Genomic DNA, 18,168 nt, shown 5'->3' on the forward strand with positions numbered 1-18,168 from the left:
GCACGCATGATAAAAACGAACTATAAATGAATTTCTTCATTTAAAACAGACAGGTCCGAAAACCCGATTACAATAAGGCGTTCAATTCGCCTAAGGCTGGTCAGAATATCCTCGAGCCGAGCCGCCTGTCTGGGCCCTGAGCGGCCGCGCAGCCTGGTCGTCCTCTCGGCCATGACTTGCAAGGTCGCCTACCAACCTCCGGTAGATCGGACGCGTCCAAAGTCGGGTTCCTACCCGAAGGGTATAGATACCCATGCCCAGTCCGCGGCCTTCTCCTCCATTTCCTCCACTGATTCTGCATTTCATCAGTCAGAGAAGCGACCTTGCCTGGCTCTCCTGGAGCGCGGCCTCAAGGGCAAGCCTTTCTTGCTCGAAGCCTGCCTATCCTCATCAGCTCGCTGGCCCGTCGAAGGTCGCCGAAGCTCCTGGTCCTTCTCTCCGACCTCCTTAGAAGCTGCGGTGTCCTTTGAAGTTCTCTGACTTCCTCTGTGCGGCATCAAGCTCCGCCTTCTGGAAGTCCACTGTTCGCTGAGTAGCGCCCTTTGGTTCAGATACCTATTCGCTGCATCGAACGCTTGGGTTCTCTCCGCCTCAACGGACTCAAGTCCTGCTTCAGTTTCGCGACCTCGCCTCCGGTCGCTCGTTCCCTTTGCGGCCCCCAGCCGCTCTTCTCCATGGACATCCTCATCGCAAGCAACCCCTGCGAGCAAGACGTGAGTTAGCAATAGAACAAATAAAATTTAAGTACGGCTGGCTTACCTTGATCAGATGCTGAAGCGTGGCCAGAGGTCGTCGCCGTGTCTGCAACTCGCTGTACACTCCAAGAGGTCGCACCGAGCAGCCATATACGATTGCTACAAGTGCTCGGGCAGACTCCCAACGAGTCCAGAACAGCCGTCCTTGCTTGTCGCCAGTTGCGGTAGCTCTTGCCGACCTCCGGGACTCTGTCTCGTCCTGAGGGGCTCCTCCTCGGATTCGGTCTCAGATTCTTCGACCTGGACCTGTTTCCTCTTCTTCGACCTTTGGGCCGGAGCCTTCCGCCTGGGGCAAGCTGCAGGTCGGAGCGACCGTTCGTTCTGGTCGCTTCTTGTGCAGGACAGGCTGCGAAGGCGCAGAAGTTCGCAGCGGTTGTGCGAATGGCGCGAGCAGCTTCGGCCTCCCTTCTCCCTCTCCCTCCCTCCTTGATCGAGGAAAACAAACGGCGCTCGGCGGGATTGCCCGGACTCCTTTGGGGGCATGGTCTCTGCATTAACTTGCAGTAAGGGAATTTATATCAGACCAGAAAGCTACCAGCTAACTTCCGTCCAAGGGTTCTAGCGATGCCTTGTCGTGAAAAAACCGTACTTCGCAGGTTCGCGGTCGTCACAAGCTTCCTCGCGTCCCGCTGTTCCTCGTTTAGTACCCGAAAGATACGAGCCTGTTCGTCGGCGAGTAATTCTTGGCTGGTCGTTCTTTAACTGCAAAGAAAACAGGTCGTTAGCTAACGATCGTGCAAGCAGATAACAAACCAGCAAAAGAAAACCACTGGATCCTGAAATGGCGGTGACCGTTATAACAAAAAGAAAAACTTTTTCTCGTAGGCCCCCGCATTGCTGGGATAGCTGTTGTATCCCCAGCAATGGTAGTTCGCCGAGACAATAAGTAATCCTTGTCGCAAGTGGCGGACCTGCGTAGACTTCAGCGACCTGAATAAGGCTTGCCCAAAAGACAGCTTCCCCCTCCCAAGAATCGACCAGCTCGTTGACGCCACTTCGGGGCACGAGCTGTTAAGCTTCATGGATGCATATTCGGGATACAACCAAATCCCGATGTACAAGCCAGACGAGGAGCATACGACCTTTGTCACGGACCGGGGGCTATATTGCTACAAAGTCATGCCCTTCGGCCTCAAGAACGCAGGTGCGACCTACCAGAGGTTGGTCAACCGAATGTTCTCCGACCAGATCGGAAGGACAATGGAGGTCTACGTGGACGACATGCTGGTCAAATCCCAGGCCGCCACGGACCATATTTCGCATCTCGCTGAGATGTTTGACATACTCCAACTCTACAGAATGAAGCTGAACCCTCTTAAATGCTCGTTCGGAGTATCATCAGGAAAGTTCCTAGGGTATATGGTAAATCAGCGAGGCATAGAGGTGAACCCCGAAAAGATCCAAGCCCTACTCGATATGAAAAGTCCGAACAGTAAAAAACAGGTCATGAGTCTGAACGGGCGAATAGCGGCACTTAGTCGCTTCATATCGAGGCTAACAGACCGCTGTTTACCATTCTTCAATGTACTGAAAGCCAATAAGAAGTTCGAGTGGACTTCCGAATGCGAGCAGGCGTTCCAAAGTATAAAAGAGCATCTCGGGAAGCCACCGCTCCTCTCTAAGCCACTACCACAAGAAATCCTGCTCGTCTACCTGTCCGTGTCTCAGTTCGCGGTCAGTGCAGCTTTAATACGAGAAGAGGAAAAAGTTCAGTGGCCGGTATATTATGCAAGTAAGCGCCTATCGGATGCCGAAATGCGGTACCCGGAAATGGAACGACTAGCTTTTGCCCTGCTGGTCGCGTCCAGAAAGTTGCGACCTTACTTCCATGCCCACACAATCAATGTAATAACGAGCTACCCTCTCAGGCAGGTCCTCCAGAAACCAGAGGCCTCGGGTAAGCTGCTCAAATGGGCCATGGAATTGAGCCAGTTCGACTTAAGATACACGCCTAGGTCGACTATCAAAGGGCAGGCCGTCGCAGATTTTATCTCGGAATTCTCCTATCTCCCGAGCGAATAACAGTCTAGCGAGGTCGGGCAAGAAACTATCCGAAACCTGTCGACGTGGAACCTCTACGTCGACGGGTCATCGAACAGAAAAAGGGCTGGTGCGGGTCTTCTCCTAGTGAGTCCCGAGGGGATCTGAATCCATGGTATTCTCCGATTCGGGTTTAAAGCGACCAACAACGAGTCCGAATACGAGGCTCTGCTCGCTGGGTTGCGACTCGCCAAAGAAATGGGTGCAACCGCGATCAGTATTTATAGCGACTCCATGCTGGTCGTCAACCAGATCCTAGGGGAATACCAAGCTAAGGAAGAGAACATGATCCGCTACCTGAAAGAAGCTAAGGTCTCTTTGGGGTCGTTTAAGCACTTTGAGATCGCTCAGATCCCCAGGGAGAGCAACTCAATAGCGGACGCCTTGGCAAAGATTGCCTCGTCACTAGATTCAGAGGCTCCTGATAACATTCCTGTTCGTTTTGTCAAAGCTCCGACTATCAGCCCGGCCGAACAGGCCGTGAACGAGGTTCAGACGGATTCCTGGATAAATCCCATTGTACAGTACCTCAAGGACGGGACCTTACCCAGCGATAAAGTCGAGGCGAGGGTTCTGCGAGCAAGGTCTGCTCGTTTCACGCTCATCGGGGACCAGCTGTACAGGAGAGGATTCAGTGCCCCGCTCCTCCGATGTGTAACCAGCGAGGAAGCAGATTATATCATGAGGGAAATTCATGAGGGGATCTGCGGTAACCACACAGCGGCTTGGTCTCTTGCAAACAAGATTGTGTGCCAGGGATATTATTGGCCTCGAATCCAGGAGGATGCGCACAACTTTGTCAAGAGATGCGATAAGTGTCAGCGGTTCGCGAACATCCCGCGAGCCCCATCTCACGAGCTGATCACTATGACTAGCCCATGGCCGTTTTCCATGTGGGGGATCGACCTCATCGGCCCCATGCCGGTTGGAAAGGGAGGAGTCAAGTATGCCGTGGTCGCGGTAGACTACTTCACTAAATGGGTCGAAGCCGAGCCGTTAGCCGCGATCACGACCAGGAAGCTAAAGGACTTCGTTTTCAAGAATATAGTGTGCCGCTACGGAATTCCTCACACCCTTATCTCAGACAATGGAAAACAGTTCGATAATGAGGAGTTCAAACAGTTCTGCGACGAGCTGGGCATCCATAAAAAATTTGCCTCAGTCGCCAGACCGCAGGCGAATGGCCAAGTTGAAGCAGTCAACAAGACCATCAAGCACACCCTGAAAGCCAAGCTCGGGGCAGCCAAAGGAAATTGGGCTGACGACCTCCCCGAAGTCTTGTGGGCATACAGGACAACTCCAAGGACCTCCACCTCGGAAACTCCGTTCTCGCTAGCCTACGGCTGTGAGGCAATGATCCCTGTAGAGGTCGGAACTGGGTCTCTTCGGAGGGACCTGTACGATGAGGACAGAAACGAAGCGCTAATGAGAGCAAGTTTGGACTTGGTCGAAGAACACCGCAACAAGGCCTTGCTAAGAATAGCGGCCTACCAACAGCGAGCAAAAAGATTCTTCGACTCGAAGGTCAAGCGAAGAGACTTCCAGGTCGGAGACCTTGTGTTAAAGGAAGTTCTCCTCGGAACCAGAGAGCCAAGTGCGGGGGTACTAGGACCTAACTGGGAAGGTCCATACCGGGTCGACAAAGTAATCAGACCAGGGACCTATCATCTCAAGAGATTGAATGGCTCCAAAGTACCCCGAGCTTGGAATGCCGAGCACCTCCGGCCATACTATCAATAATCCTGGGCTCAGTTCTTATTTTGTTAATTTCTTTTTAAGTGTTACTTTATTCACTTGAAACAGTTCGTATGTGTTCTGTTCGCATGTAAGAATCAGTAAACAATCGCAAATTGTAAACCGCACGCATGATATAAAAAGCGAACTATAAATCGAATTTCATTCATTTAAAAACAGACAAGGTCCGAAAACCCGATTACAATTAAGGGCGATTCAATTCGCCTAAGGCTGGTCGAGAATATCCTTCGAGCCGGAGCCGCCTGCCTGGTCGGGCCCTTGAGCGGCCGCAGCAGCCTGGTCGTCCTCCTCGGCCATGACTTGCAAGGTCGCCTACCAACTCTCCGGTAGATCGGACGCGTCCAAAGTCGGGTTCCTAGCCCGAAGGGTATAGATGGACCCGATGGCCCAGTCCGCGGCCTTCTCCTCCATTTCCTCAGACTGATTCTGCATTTCATCAGTCAGAGAAGCGACCTTTGCCTGGCTCTCCTGGAGCGCGGCCTCAAGGGCAAGCCTTTCTTGCTCGGAAGCCTGCCTATCCTCATCAGCTCGCTGGGCCCGCTCGAAGGTCGCCCGAAGCTCCTGGTCCTTCTCTCCGACCTCCTTAGAGAGCCTGGCGGTTGTCCTTTGAAGTTCTCTGACTTCCTCTGTGCGGCGATCAAGCTCCGCCTTCTGGAAGTCCACTGTTCGCTGAGTAGCGCCCTTTTGGTTCAGATACCTATTCGCTGCATCGAACGCTTGGGTTCTCTCCGCCTCAACGGACTGCAAGTCCTGCTTCAGTTTCGCGACCTCTGCCTCCAGGTCGCTCGTTCCCTTTGCGGCCCCCAGCCGCGTCTTCTCCATGGACATCCTCATCGCAAGCAACCCCTGCGAGCAAGACGTGAGTTAGCAATAGAACAAAATAAAATCTTAAGTACGGCTGGCTTACCTTGATCAGATGCTGGAATGACGTGGCCAGGAGGTCGTCGCCCGTGTCTGCAAGCTCGCTGTACGACTCCAAGAGGTCGCACTCGAGCAGGCCATAGACGATTGGCTACAAGTGCTCGGGCAGACTCCCCAACGAGTCCAGAACAGCCGCGTCCTTTGCTTTGTCGCCAGTTGCGGTAGGCTCTTTGCCCGACCTCCGGGACTCTTGGCTCGTCCTGAGGGGCTCCTCCTCGGATTCGGTCTCAGATTCTTCGACCTGGACCTGTTTCCTCTTCTTCGACCTTTGGGCCGGAGCCTTCCGCCTGGGGCAAGCTGCAGGTGCCGGAGCGACCCGTTCCGTTCTGGTCGCTTCTTGTGCAGGACGAGGCTGCGAAGGCGCAGAAGTTCGCAGCGGTTGTGCGGGAATGGCGCGAGCAGCTTCGGCCTCCCTCTCCCTCTCCCTCTCCCTCCTTGATCGAGGGAAAACAAACGGCGCTCGGCGGGATTGCCCGGACTCCTTTGGGGGCATGGTCTCTGCACTTGAACTTGTCAGTAAGGGAATTTATATCATGACCAGAAAGCTACCAGCATAACTTACCGTCCAAGGGTTCTAGCGATGCCTTGTCGGTGAAAAAACCGTACTTTCGCAGGTTCGCGGTCGTCACAAGCTTCCTCGCGTCCCGCTGTTCCTCGTTTAGTACCCCGAAAGATACGAGCCTGTTCGGGTCGGCGAGTAATTCTTGGCTGGTCGTTCTGTTAACTGCACAAGAAAACAGGTCGTTAGCTAACGATCGTGCAAGCAGATAACAAATCCAGCAAAAGAAAACCTACTCGGATCCTGGAAATGGCGGTGACCGTTATAAACAAAAAAGAAAAACTTTTTCTCGTAGGCCCCCGCATTGCTGGGATAGCTGTGTATCCCCGCAGCAATGGTAGGTCGCCGAGACAAATAGTAAGAATCCTTGTCCCTACTCTTCTTCAGGTAGTAGGCAACACCGAGCTCCACCGCCGACGGCTCCCCTAAGCCGTACTCGCAGCATGCAATGTACATCGCGACGGCGATGACATACGCGTTTGGCGTCAGCTGCATTGGTGCGATCCCGAAATGATCCAAGATCGACCTGATGAAAGGATGGAAGGGAATCCTCCCTCCACCCTTAAAGATCTCCTCAGAGATCGCGGCAAGGCCGTCGGGTGGGCGCCGTGACGGACTATTGTGGTCGAGGAACACCTCCTTACGGATATCGAACTGCCGCTTTATTCTAGCATATTCCTCGGAGGTAAGGACCAAATAGACGTCGAGAGCTACGTCCTCGGGAGCTCCCCGCAAGGACGAGCTGGCTCCTCCCTCGGTCCTGGATGTTGACGGTTCCATTCCAGTCTGCAACATCGACAGACACGGTCATTTGGGCCTTTCGTGTTTGTCCCGTATGGCAGCAAGGGACAAATGCTTAAAACCTAGTGGTGATTCAAGCCGCCATCCACGGCTCGAATCCAATAACGGCGTCGCGACTCCGGTGAAACACCGGAAGACCCGACGCCGTGGTTCAACCAAACCAAAAAAAAAAAAAAAAAAAGGAAAAAGAAGAAGAGGAAAGAAGAGAGATATCCTTACTCTGTGGTATATGGAGTTAGGGCCGAGACTCGTTCCGGTTGCCTGAAAAACGTCGACCGGGAGAGAATGATTCTTGGTTTGCCAAAGTTTGTCACTCAAAGCAAAAGAAATTTCGGTGACCTCATCTGAAAAATACCAAGTTTTTATATGGATAGCGAAACGACGATTACCACCCCTCGGAGTCGAAACGGCAGTTCCCTCTCCCTCCGCATTAAATGCGCCCCCACGTCGCGTTAAATGCCGTGAAAAGGGGCGCCATTTCAAACCCACGATGCATTAAATGCAGTAATAAGGGCTGTCGGTTTCAAACGCGTTAAACGGTCAAAACTGTCAAAACGGCGTCGGGTCATCATACCACGCATTTAATGTGTCTGACAAGCGCTGTAACGCATGCAGAGAGCCAGACAGCGCAGGGATAGATTCATTGAACCGCAAAGATACCAAAAGGAGCGTCCGTCAAGTCCTGGTCGCTGAGCTAAAGATTGTCAGGTCGTTTAGGCAAGGGCTCGCGAGAGATCGCGCAAGACCGTGTTCGCTGTGAGTCTTGAGGCGAGCTCGTCCCATCCAGGTCGGAGCGACCAAAGTCTCCCGTGTGACTTAGTTTCCAAGGCTCGTTCCTCGAACCTTAAAAACTAGGGGGCTTCTGTTATACACGGGAAAACGAAGAGCTGACCCCGTCAGGACAATGTACGCACGTCAGACCTGCGAATAAGCATGGAGCTCACACGCGTCCGTCTCTCTGCAGCAGGTCATGCAATGTCAGCTTGGAAAAAGGGAAAACGGGACGTGAAGATATATGATATCCTGACAATCACACCAACCCGTAGATTTAATGATGATTACACGCTTCAATTCGTTATAAAATGTAGAAAACCTCACCATTAAGGGGGTTGATTCATTCGTTACCCAAACAAAAAAAAAAAACAACTCTCTCTCTCTCTTGTAAGAAAGAAAAAGCAAATTTCTTTCAATAACTCTGATGTACGTCAGTCCCCTTAGCGACCTGACCCACATTAACATCAATACAAAATCAGTGGACGTAGGATTTGCTACCTTAGCATCCGAACCACTTTAAAAGCCTCTTTTCATTTATTTTCATAAAACTCATAAAACAGTGTCATCCATGTGACAGTTAGTTGGTGCAGAAAACGAGCATCAACAATGGTCATCCCTTCTAGAACCAGAAATTGTTTCATGGTAAAGATTCCTAACCGTTAGCTTATTTGTCTTAACAGAATAACATACATAGCATTGCAAGGTTTTCTTATATTTAGATCTAAAGTCATGTTCAGACTCGAGAATTTTTGTAGTACTGTATAATGGATTATTCAGCTACATCATGATTCTGGTTCTTTGTGGAAGTATTGTAATGTTTAACCCCACAATTTATTAATTACTTTCCAGATTTTGCAAATGCAACTCAGTCTCAATCAGCATCTTCATCTGTTGATGTTACCATCACTATTTTTTGTTTCATTTCATCTCTCAGTTGGAGCAATAATCTCTCCAACTTCTGCTACTTATCTCAGTCAACAGTTTTTCAACATTATTATATGTTTAACTTTGTTAGAAACTGATTTTCTATTAACTTTGTTAGATAGATTGTATCATTGTACTGTTTTGATTTATAGTGAAAATTCTCTGTCATACTATGACCGTGGATGTAGCCCAAATGGGTGAACCACGTAAATCGTTGTGCCTCGTTTATTTTTATTTGTTCTTACTTTATGTCATTTCCTTTTAAACCTTAAGTTAATCATTATAATAACTAAATTCCAAACCAGTATTGGGTAAGCAATTCAAAAGAAAGTTGAAGAAAGAAATAGTTGAAGTCAACATATTTGTAATAATTCAATTAGCAATCTTGGAAATTTACAGACACAGCCTCAAAACCTGGGCCTACAAAATTTGTTGTCATTCAATTAAAACTAAATAATGATATTACACACTTTTTTTTTCTATTATTTGTTTGTGGTTCATGATATTTCTAACCTACCATGCACCTCTTTGCCAGTACCAACACAAATTAAATGGATTTCTTTCATGGCCGATATGAAATCAGAGTATCCTTTTTGCCATATATATATATAACGCTTTGCTCGACTTCAATAGATTATTAATTAATTTTGTATAATATTGATTCGGTCGACCACACTATACAACATAATCATGTAATATTAAGCTAAATTCAAAATTCTAGATTTAAGAAAGACAATTAAATTATTCAAAACTCTATATTTAGGAGCCAATCCTACTCGATACTTGTCTAAACATAAAACGCTATCCCATTTGGTGTTTTTTCTCGATTAGTTGATACCTTTATACTATATTTGAATCCAAAAGCAAACAACTCACAAACACAATCAGATCACACACAAGAACACCAAGATTACCGTGGTTCACTTGCTCAAGATTTAATGGTCACATCATGGAGATTGGAGACGTGGCATCATGCAAGGTATTAGATTTTTCCGAAAGTTTGGTGCAATTTGGAGTTAAATTCACCATTTTCTAATGGTTCAATCAACTTATGTAAACACGGTTTCAGCCACTTGAATGCGAAATTGTAAGTACACAGTGGCCGTTGATCTCAGCATTTGTCCTCCATCAGTGCATCATCACCGTTCAATTATTTTTGAAAAGTCTAACGCACATATTTTTCTACTTATGAGTCCCACCACATTTACAAAGTAATCCATCGATTGTCATTAGTGTAACTTGTAATCTGGCTTCACATCACTGAGAGCGACCAACCAATTTCGTTCCCACAAAATTCACGAAATTGCCCATAAGTTACAAGAAATTACGAAAATTTTCATCCCAAATAATATATATTTTTTTATGATTTTGAAGAATAGATATGGAATTGAGGTAATTTAAATTCTAGCAACAATAAATATAATAAAGTTTACATACAAGAAATCATATTCCTTCATAATATTAATTAGTTTCTTCTAATATGAAAACTAAATAATGATCAATATTTATTGTAAAGAACAAATGGCTGTGATCTCACCATCATCACCTCAATTATTTTGGAAAATGCCAACGCTTAAAAGATATTTTTCCACTCATGGGTCCCCACCTCGTATAAAAAAGTTTAATGGAAGTTGCAGCATTATCGCAACATAAGCAAACCAAATATTACGATTCTGATCAATCCTTGTTTAATCACTTACCATCATTCAATATGGCTGAAGCTCTTGTTTCCATAGCCTTGGAACAACTGGCTTCATTCATTCGTCAACAGGTGACAGAAGGGATTAGCCTGATTGTGGGTGCCGAGAAAAAAGATAAGAAGCTTCAAAGCAATCTCCGGGCAATTCAAGCTGTGTTGGCTGATGCTGAGAATCGCCAAGTGAAGGAGATTGTTGTGAGAGATTGGTTAGACAAGCTCAAAGACGTGTCATATGACATAGATGATGTGTTGGACGAGTGGAAGACGAAGTTTCTGAAGTTACAAATTAAAAGAGCTAAACATGCTTCTAAGCCTCTAAAAAAGGTATGTTCTCTCAGTCTCCATTATCTCAGTGGTAAGCCACTGGTTATGCATTATGAAATTGTTGTCAATATAAAAGATCTCAATAGAAAACTTGATATTATTGCTGTGGAGAGAGAGAGATTCTGCTTTAGATCCTTCACCGAGAATAGAAAAGAAGTAGAACGACCAATGACAACTTCTGTTGTTGATTTCACAGAGATTTATGGAAGAGATGATGATAAGAATACAATAATAGATTTTTTGCTTACTCAGAGTTGTCATGCACAAGGCTTTCGCATTATCTCTATAGTAGGGATGGGAGAAATTGGTAAGACTACTCTTGCTCAATTAGTTTTTAACGATGATAAAGTGAATTACCATTTTGAAAAAAAAAATATGGGTGTGTGTTTCTGAGCCTTTTGATGAGCTTAGGATTGCCAAAGCAATTCTTGAATCTCTTACAAATAGTGCACCAAACATGAACGAGTTAGAAACTGTTGTGCAAAACATACGCCAACATATCAACGGAAGGAGGTTTCTTCTTGTTCTAGATGACATATGGACTGAAAATCCCAAAAATTGGGATCAATTGAAGCGCTCTCTTAAGTATGGTTCTCCAGAAAGTAGAATTTTGGTGATCACACGTAAGGAGAATGCTACAAATGTCATAGGAACCACCAAAATGATCCCATTGGGGACATTATCTGAGGAAAAATGTTGGTTATTGTTTAGTTAAGTTGCATTTTCAGAAAAAGCAATGAAGAATCTAATGAGCTGGTAGAAATTGGTAGGAAAATTGTTCAAAAGTGTAAAGGTTTGCCACTAGCGATAAAGACTTTAGCGAGTCTTTTGTGTTCTAAAAAAAAATTTGTCGAGTACAAAAATATCTTAGAGAGTGAAATTTGGGAAATAGAAAAGGTAGAAGAAGAGCTTTTTCGACCTCTTCTATTAAGTTATTATGATTTACCCATAGAAGAGGTAGAAGAAGAGCTTTTTCGACCTCTTCTATTAAGTTATTATGATTTACCCCCTACTTTGAAAAAATGTTTCTCATATTGTGCTATTTTTCCAAAGGATTATAAGATAAAGAGAGAACAATTGATCAAGTTATGGATGGCTCAAGGTTATCTAAAGTCAAAATCAAATAAGGATATGGAGTTAGTTGGTGAAGAGTATTTTGAAACTTTGTCAATGCGTTCTTTCTTTCAAGATTTTCAAAAAGATGAAGATGATATTGATATCCATTTTTGCAAGATGCATGATATAGTGCATGATTTTGCTCAATTTCTTACCAAAAATGAATGTTATACAATAGAGGTTGATGGTAAAAGAGAAATTGAATTAGAATCTTCTTATAATAAAGTTAAACATTCAATGATAAAGATTCAAGAAAGGGGATCTTTTCCTAGCTCTATGTGTACTAGAAATACTTTTCTACGTAGCCTTGTGGTTGTTTTTTATTATGGTTCTAACCTTAAGATAGTTTTGTACAAAGTAGTTAACCAGTTTACATTTCTGATGTCATTATCTTTGAATTATTGCTCAATTGAAGAAATTCCTATAGAAATAAAAAAACTAATATACTTGAGGTACCTTGATTTGCATTCGAATCAAAACATACAAGAATTGCCCGAGACATTGTGTGGGTTATATAATCTACAAACCTTAGACATAAGATGTTGTTTTGGAATCAAGAAACTACCACAAGGGATAGGAAACTTAATCAATTTGAGGCATTTGTTAAACGAGGGGACTCAAATAAGTTACATGCCAAAAAGTTTGGAGAGATTAGCTAGTCTACGAACATTACAAATATTTGTTATAAGTGAGGGTAGTTATGGTAGTGAAGCATGTTCTATTAAATGTCTAAAAGCCTTTAATCACCTTCGAGAATTTGCTATAATAGGGTTGGGAAATTTGAGAGATGTTGATGAGGTTAAGGGAATTGAATTAAACAATAAGAATAACTTGCGTGATTTGGGGGTAAACTTTAACGGGAGGATGAATGTGGAGCAAAATCAAGAACTTCTTGAGGAGTTACAATCACATCCAAATTTAGAGATATTATGGCTACAAAATTATAGTGGCAACACTATTTTCCCTAATTGGATGATATCGTTGGCCAATTTGAGAATGCTAGTTCTTGTAGATTGTATAAACTGTGAGTATTTGCCTCATTTGGGTAAGTTATCATCTCTTGAAATTCTTAATATATGGCGAATGAATTGTGTGAAAAGAGTGGGTAATGAGTTTTTGGGAATAGAGAGTGATGTCATGCCATCATCTACATCAATCATTGTGTTTCCCAAACTGAAATTACTTTCCTTCCGGGAAATGAAAGAATGGGAAGAGTGGAATTTCGAGAGTACAAAGAGAGGAGATGAAGATATTACAGTCATGCCATCTCTTCAAACCTTGAAACTTCAATCCTGCCTCAAATTGAAGTCTCTACCAAACCACATTTATCAGAAAACAACAATGAAGATATTAATAGATGAATACCCTGTTCTCTGAAGAACATAGAGCCAATAGCTTATTATCATCTTCATAAGATACTGATTAAGTTCCACAGGCAATTTCCTCTCTTTTCCCTTCTAATTATTTGTTTTATTACATTCTTTATCTTTTATCTTTTTTGTTTTTGGGAATAACTCACATCTTTTATTATATAATACCCTAATTATCAATCACCATTTTTTGTAAACGTAACAAATTCATTTTGTCTACTCAAAATAATAGGATTTGAGCCAATTGAGGGTCTCTGTTAAAGTGCAGAACATAACAAGAAAATGTCTACTAGAATAAAAAATTAGTGGTTGTTATGTTCCCGAAAGAACTTAGTGAATTGATAGCTCATCATCATTTCCTCCGTTTTGACCAACGTCTGTCAAGTCGTAACTTCAACTTTGATTTGGCCTATTTACAACTGTGATCAATCTACAGGTAATTTCTTATTTCCTTACCGGTTAGCTTCATTTTTATGATGAATAAACATTGGATGAGGTTCTTTACTGTTAATGGTTGTGAATCGGCAACATTTAAACTTATTGAATAAATAATTAAATCACTGAGTACATTACTACGTGGGTAATTAAGATACAAATATTTTGCAACAAAAAGTCAAATTGTTACTCAGAATTCAGTTTTAACTTCCTCTGCACTTACTATGGAATTTTTAACTTCATAATCTGGTCTTACATCTTATTTTCAACAGAATTTTATTCTTTTTACTTCATTTTTGCTAATGTGACTTCGTGTTGTTCATTATAAGTTATCTCATGCTAAAGTTTAGTTTTCTTTTCTTTTCAAGCTGCAGCAACCAAAAGATCATGTACCAAAGACATCTTGATCTGATAAAAATGTTGGATATCAAACACCAGTGCATTTGAAAACTGAAGGCTCCATCAACTCGCCATGGTTTTTTCCTTGCAATCGTTGTCTAATGCTGTTGGATGAGAAATAGACTACCTAATGTGACCACAGGGAATCTTATATAATCTTATTAGGTGAGTACGATATAAATATTACTCAAAAATCAGTTTTAACATCCTCTGCACTTAATATGGCAGTTATAACTTCATAACCTGGTCTTACATCCTATTTGTAAGAGACTTTTGATCATTTTGTCTCGTTCTCTTAAAGTTATCTCATGCTAAAGTTTTGTTTTGTTTTCTTTTCAAGCTGCAGCAGCCAGGAAATCCTGCACTGGAGACATCCTGTGAAAGAAATTTTCAATATCGGGCACCTCTTCAATTTTAAAACTGATAAGGTTCCATTGGCTTGCCATGTTATGTTGTTGGATGATAATTGGACTAGGTAATCCGGCCATAGGGAATCTTATATATTCTTGTATCTATAATTTTGTAACAAATTATTACTCAAAAGCCAGCTTTTATTTCTTTTCTTTTCAAGCTGCAACATTGCAGGCCATAGGTAATTTTGTTTTGCATCTCCATCTTTCATTGTTTTACCATCATTAGAGGTATTTCTGTAATGTGATTTGGAAACATTGCAGGCTTTCTATTAAAGTGAAGAACATCTCTATTAGAATCAGAAATTGGTTGTTGTTCTCTTCCCTAAAGGACTTCAGCCAACTTATAGCTCAACATCTTCTCTGCCTGTTTTGACCAAGGTCTGCCTACTTTAACTTCCAACTTTGATTATATAAAGCATATATATTTTAGGTCTCTTATCCACAGAAATAATGATGTATTGCAGTTTAAGGCCATATGATTAAATTTTTCAATAATTGTGTGCTTTAACCAGTAAAATATGCCTTTTGGTCACAAGAAGAATATATCTCTAGGCATGAAAAAACTGCTCTGTTTCAATCAATCTTTCTCAGGTTCGATGTTTCATAACTGATGAGAATCCTAACCCATCATGCCAATCACAATTGCTAGGGATTTCATTGAAGACTCAAGGGCAACATGAAGATCAACATTCGGCCCAAGCATCCCAAGCACTCAAGGAAGTTCACAAAATTGTCCAAGAGGTCTTAAGGTTCCAAGGCACGGCTCAAGCCCAATTTTATGACCTAAAACGTGTACAAGAAGTGGGAGCAAGTTCCATTGGCCCAAGCCCAAGTTTTGGGTGTCATTTGATTCAAATTTTGGAGGCAAAACCCTAAAAATTGTTGTTAAGGACAAGGGTCCTTAAATTAGGGGAAAGTTGCCCACTTGGTCATTAAATGGTTATGGCTTAATTTGAACATGTGTGGTGGACTTTTGTTTAAGTATTTGAATGTAATATTTTAATGTTTTCATTGTGTAATATTTGCTAGGGTAAATCCCTAATTTTTGTAAAGCCTATATAAAGGCCACTTGATCATTTTGTAAAGGGACTTTGGAATATTAATGAATAGTGACTTGTCTTGAGAAAGAGTTTTCTCTTGTTTCCTTTACCCAAGTTCGGCCAAACTTGGTGGTGGAGTATCTTTCAAGCTGGTGGAGTTTCCTTTAGGCTTGATTGAGTCCTTGGTCATCTCTTATGTAAGTTGTTTTCCTTTAGTTTCAAGTAGACTCATTTTCCGGATTTTGTTTTGCATGGTGTGTATGATTCCATTTGTGTGCATTTGAACATAAATGATTTGGTGATTGACTGGAGCTTGTTGAAAGGAGTTGTTTTTAATCATTTGATGGTTGTGAAAGTGCATGAAGGGTGATAACCGAATGGTCATAAGGACTTGAATGAAAACTTAGCCTAGGTTGAGTTAAAAGTGGTTGTTTTAGGGTAGTATATGAATTGAGTTTGTAGAAATTCATATCAATAACATATAATTATTTTAAAACAACTTAATTTTTTATACATTAGCTAATAGCATTTTCTTCTCAATACCAGTAAAACAATGCTCTTTGGTCATTTGAAGAAAGTTGCAGAAATCTCTGGGATGTAACGCTAGCTTGATTGTATGCTAGCTGCTCATTGGCAAGAAGGAACTGCTCTGTTTCAATGACTTCAGTCCTTCCAAGGTTTGAAGTTTCAAAACATAATATTATTAGTAAAGAACCAAAGTTCATGTTTTTGAATCTATGTGATGTGAAACTGACAACTATCTTTTTCAATTTCAAGCTCATCCAACTGTCTCTCTTCAAACAACTGGCTGCCTTTGAAAGAACATTCCAGGAATCTCGAGTTGCTAAACTTATGTATAAGTTGATACAGTATTGAGTGTTCTCTATGTCAGCATCCTTTTCTGGTTTTCGCCGTATCTCACATTTGAGCAGCTTTCTTCCAACTTCTGGTGCTTGTCCCTATATTAGCTCGGAAACAAACTCAGCAATTTGTTTAAGCAATTCTCATTAATCTTACATCCTTCATTCTGCAGGGACCTGGTGGTATCACTGTGAATAAACTGTTTTCGGCATATATGGCCCAACCAATGACTGCAGGGCAGTGTAACATGATTATTGAGGGCCCGTAGATCACCATCCCAACTTCATATTGTTTGCATGTATTGCTTTTTGGTATTTTGGTTTGCCTTTACTGCTGGATATGTAGATAGCTGTGTTTTCTATAGAGGTGTCACTCATTTTTGTCACCTATGAGATATTGATGAAAGCATTAAATTATGTCATTCACATTTTGTGCATATTTCTTGTTAGAAAAACTAAATTATTTTATTCTTATATTATTAAGCCATATAATATCATGTCATATCAACCCGTTTGACCCATTTTGATATATCTGTTTTGAAGCATTTGAGCGTCTTTTGACATTGTTCACATTTTTATGGTGTGAATTAGTTTTTGAGTTATTATATGGTGAGAATTATATTCAGAGTTATTAATTTACTTTTTTGTCTGATCATTCAGAATTTACTATATATAATTTAAAAAAGAAATGAAAACTGACGTTAGCTAACGGCAAGGGCATACTGATGTTTAAAGAATGGCAAATACAAACAAACATTAAGAGAATTACATTTATATGGTGAGGAATGACTTCTTCGCTCCATAATTCATACTAACTGATCATTTGATGTAATTCTGCAGTAGAAAATATTAGTCTTATATCTCTGTAATAGCATTTTGAAACTTAAATTTGGATTTCTCAGCACATTTGGTGTTCTGTGTCATACAAGGAGGGAATAGCAAGGTGTGATAACCAGTTATTTAACTTTATGAAACCTATGCTAGCTGGAGAGAACGTATGCTCGATGCTCATTGACAAGAAGTGTTATGCAACAGAAACATAAACTCTAATGCTAGCTATTGAATATAATAATAACAAGTAGTAAAGCATAAATAAATAGCAAAAATTAAATGCAAAAATAAAGAATACCAAGAATTAACAAGGTTCGGTATTGAAACCTACGTCCTTGGGCACTGCAAAAGAAAACTCCACTATCTCCAAAACATTACAAACTTTTGGGCNAAACTTTGCTTGGACTTTTTCGTCTGTTGTAAGTCAGCTCGCGACCGCGACCTGACACCCACTAATATCAATACAAATCAGTGGACGTAGGACTTGCTATCTTAGCATCCGAACCACTTAAAAAATCCCTCTACAGCAATTTTAATTTTCTAAAATTCAATTTTCACGTACATCAAACAGTCACTTGATATTATACACGTAAAAATTCGTTGGTGTAAAAACGAGCATCAACAAATTTTTATTGTAAAGAACAAATGGCTGTGATCTCACCATCATCACCTCAATTATTTTGGAAAATGCCAACGCTTAAAATATATTTTTCCACTCATGGGTCCCTACCTCGTATAAAAAAGTTTAATGGAAGTTGCAGCATTATCGCAACATAAGCAAACCAAATATTACAAGGCCTTCGCATTATCTCTATAGTAGGGATGTGAGGAATTGGTAAGACTACTCTTACTCAATTAGTTTTTAACGATGATAAAGTGAATACCCATTTTGAAAAAAAAATATGGGTGTGTGTTTCTAAGCCTTTTGATGAGCTTAGGATTGCCAAAGCAATTCTTGAATCTCTTACAAATAGTGCACCAAACATGAACGAGTTAGAAACTGTTGTGCAAAACATACGCCAACGTATCAACGGAAGGAGGTTTCTTCTTGTTCTAGATGACATATGGACTGAAAATCCCAAAAATTGGGATCAATTGAAGCGCTCTCTTAAGTATGGTTCTCTAGAAAGTAGAATTTTGGTGACCACACGT

At 42.1% G+C, this 18,168-nt stretch overlaps 2 protein-coding genes and 1 long non-coding RNA gene across 3 annotated transcripts; 2 read left to right on the forward strand and 1 right to left on the reverse strand.

Moving 5' to 3' along the window:
• Window positions 1–305: 305 nt before the first annotated feature.
• On the reverse strand, window positions 306–5,964 carry LOC116112941. The gene is made up of 4 exons (XM_031399067.1): window positions 5,602–5,964; window positions 5,172–5,396; window positions 760–1,243; window positions 306–700 (listed from the first exon to the last, which is right to left on the reverse strand). Exons 1-4 carry the CDS (start codon window positions 5,962–5,964, stop codon window positions 306–308), a joined length of 1,467 nt encoding a protein of 488 aa, XP_031254927.1.
• Window positions 5,965–10,240: 4,276 nt separating this feature from the next.
• Window positions 10,241–13,045, forward strand: LOC116112942 (putative disease resistance protein RGA4). Its single transcript, XM_031399068.1, has 3 exons — window positions 10,241–10,552; window positions 11,606–11,855; window positions 12,438–13,045. The coding sequence occupies exons 1-3, from the start codon at window positions 10,241–10,243 to the stop codon at window positions 13,043–13,045; spliced, it is 1,170 nt and encodes a 389-aa protein (XP_031254928.1).
• An 806-nt stretch (window positions 13,046–13,851) lies between these two features.
• LOC116112973 lies at window positions 13,852–14,821 on the forward strand. The gene is made up of 3 exons (XR_004125339.1): window positions 13,852–14,037; window positions 14,213–14,663; window positions 14,798–14,821. It is a non-coding gene; the product is annotated as an uncharacterized LOC116112973 (long non-coding RNA).
• Window positions 14,822–18,168: the final 3,347 nt, after the last annotated feature.

The sequence above is a fragment of the Pistacia vera genome, unplaced genomic scaffold (assembly GCF_008641045.1).
Source record: "Pistacia vera cultivar Batoury unplaced genomic scaffold, PisVer_v2 Contig671, whole genome shotgun sequence".
Lineage (NCBI taxonomy): Eukaryota > Viridiplantae > Streptophyta > Magnoliopsida > Sapindales > Anacardiaceae > Pistacia > Pistacia vera.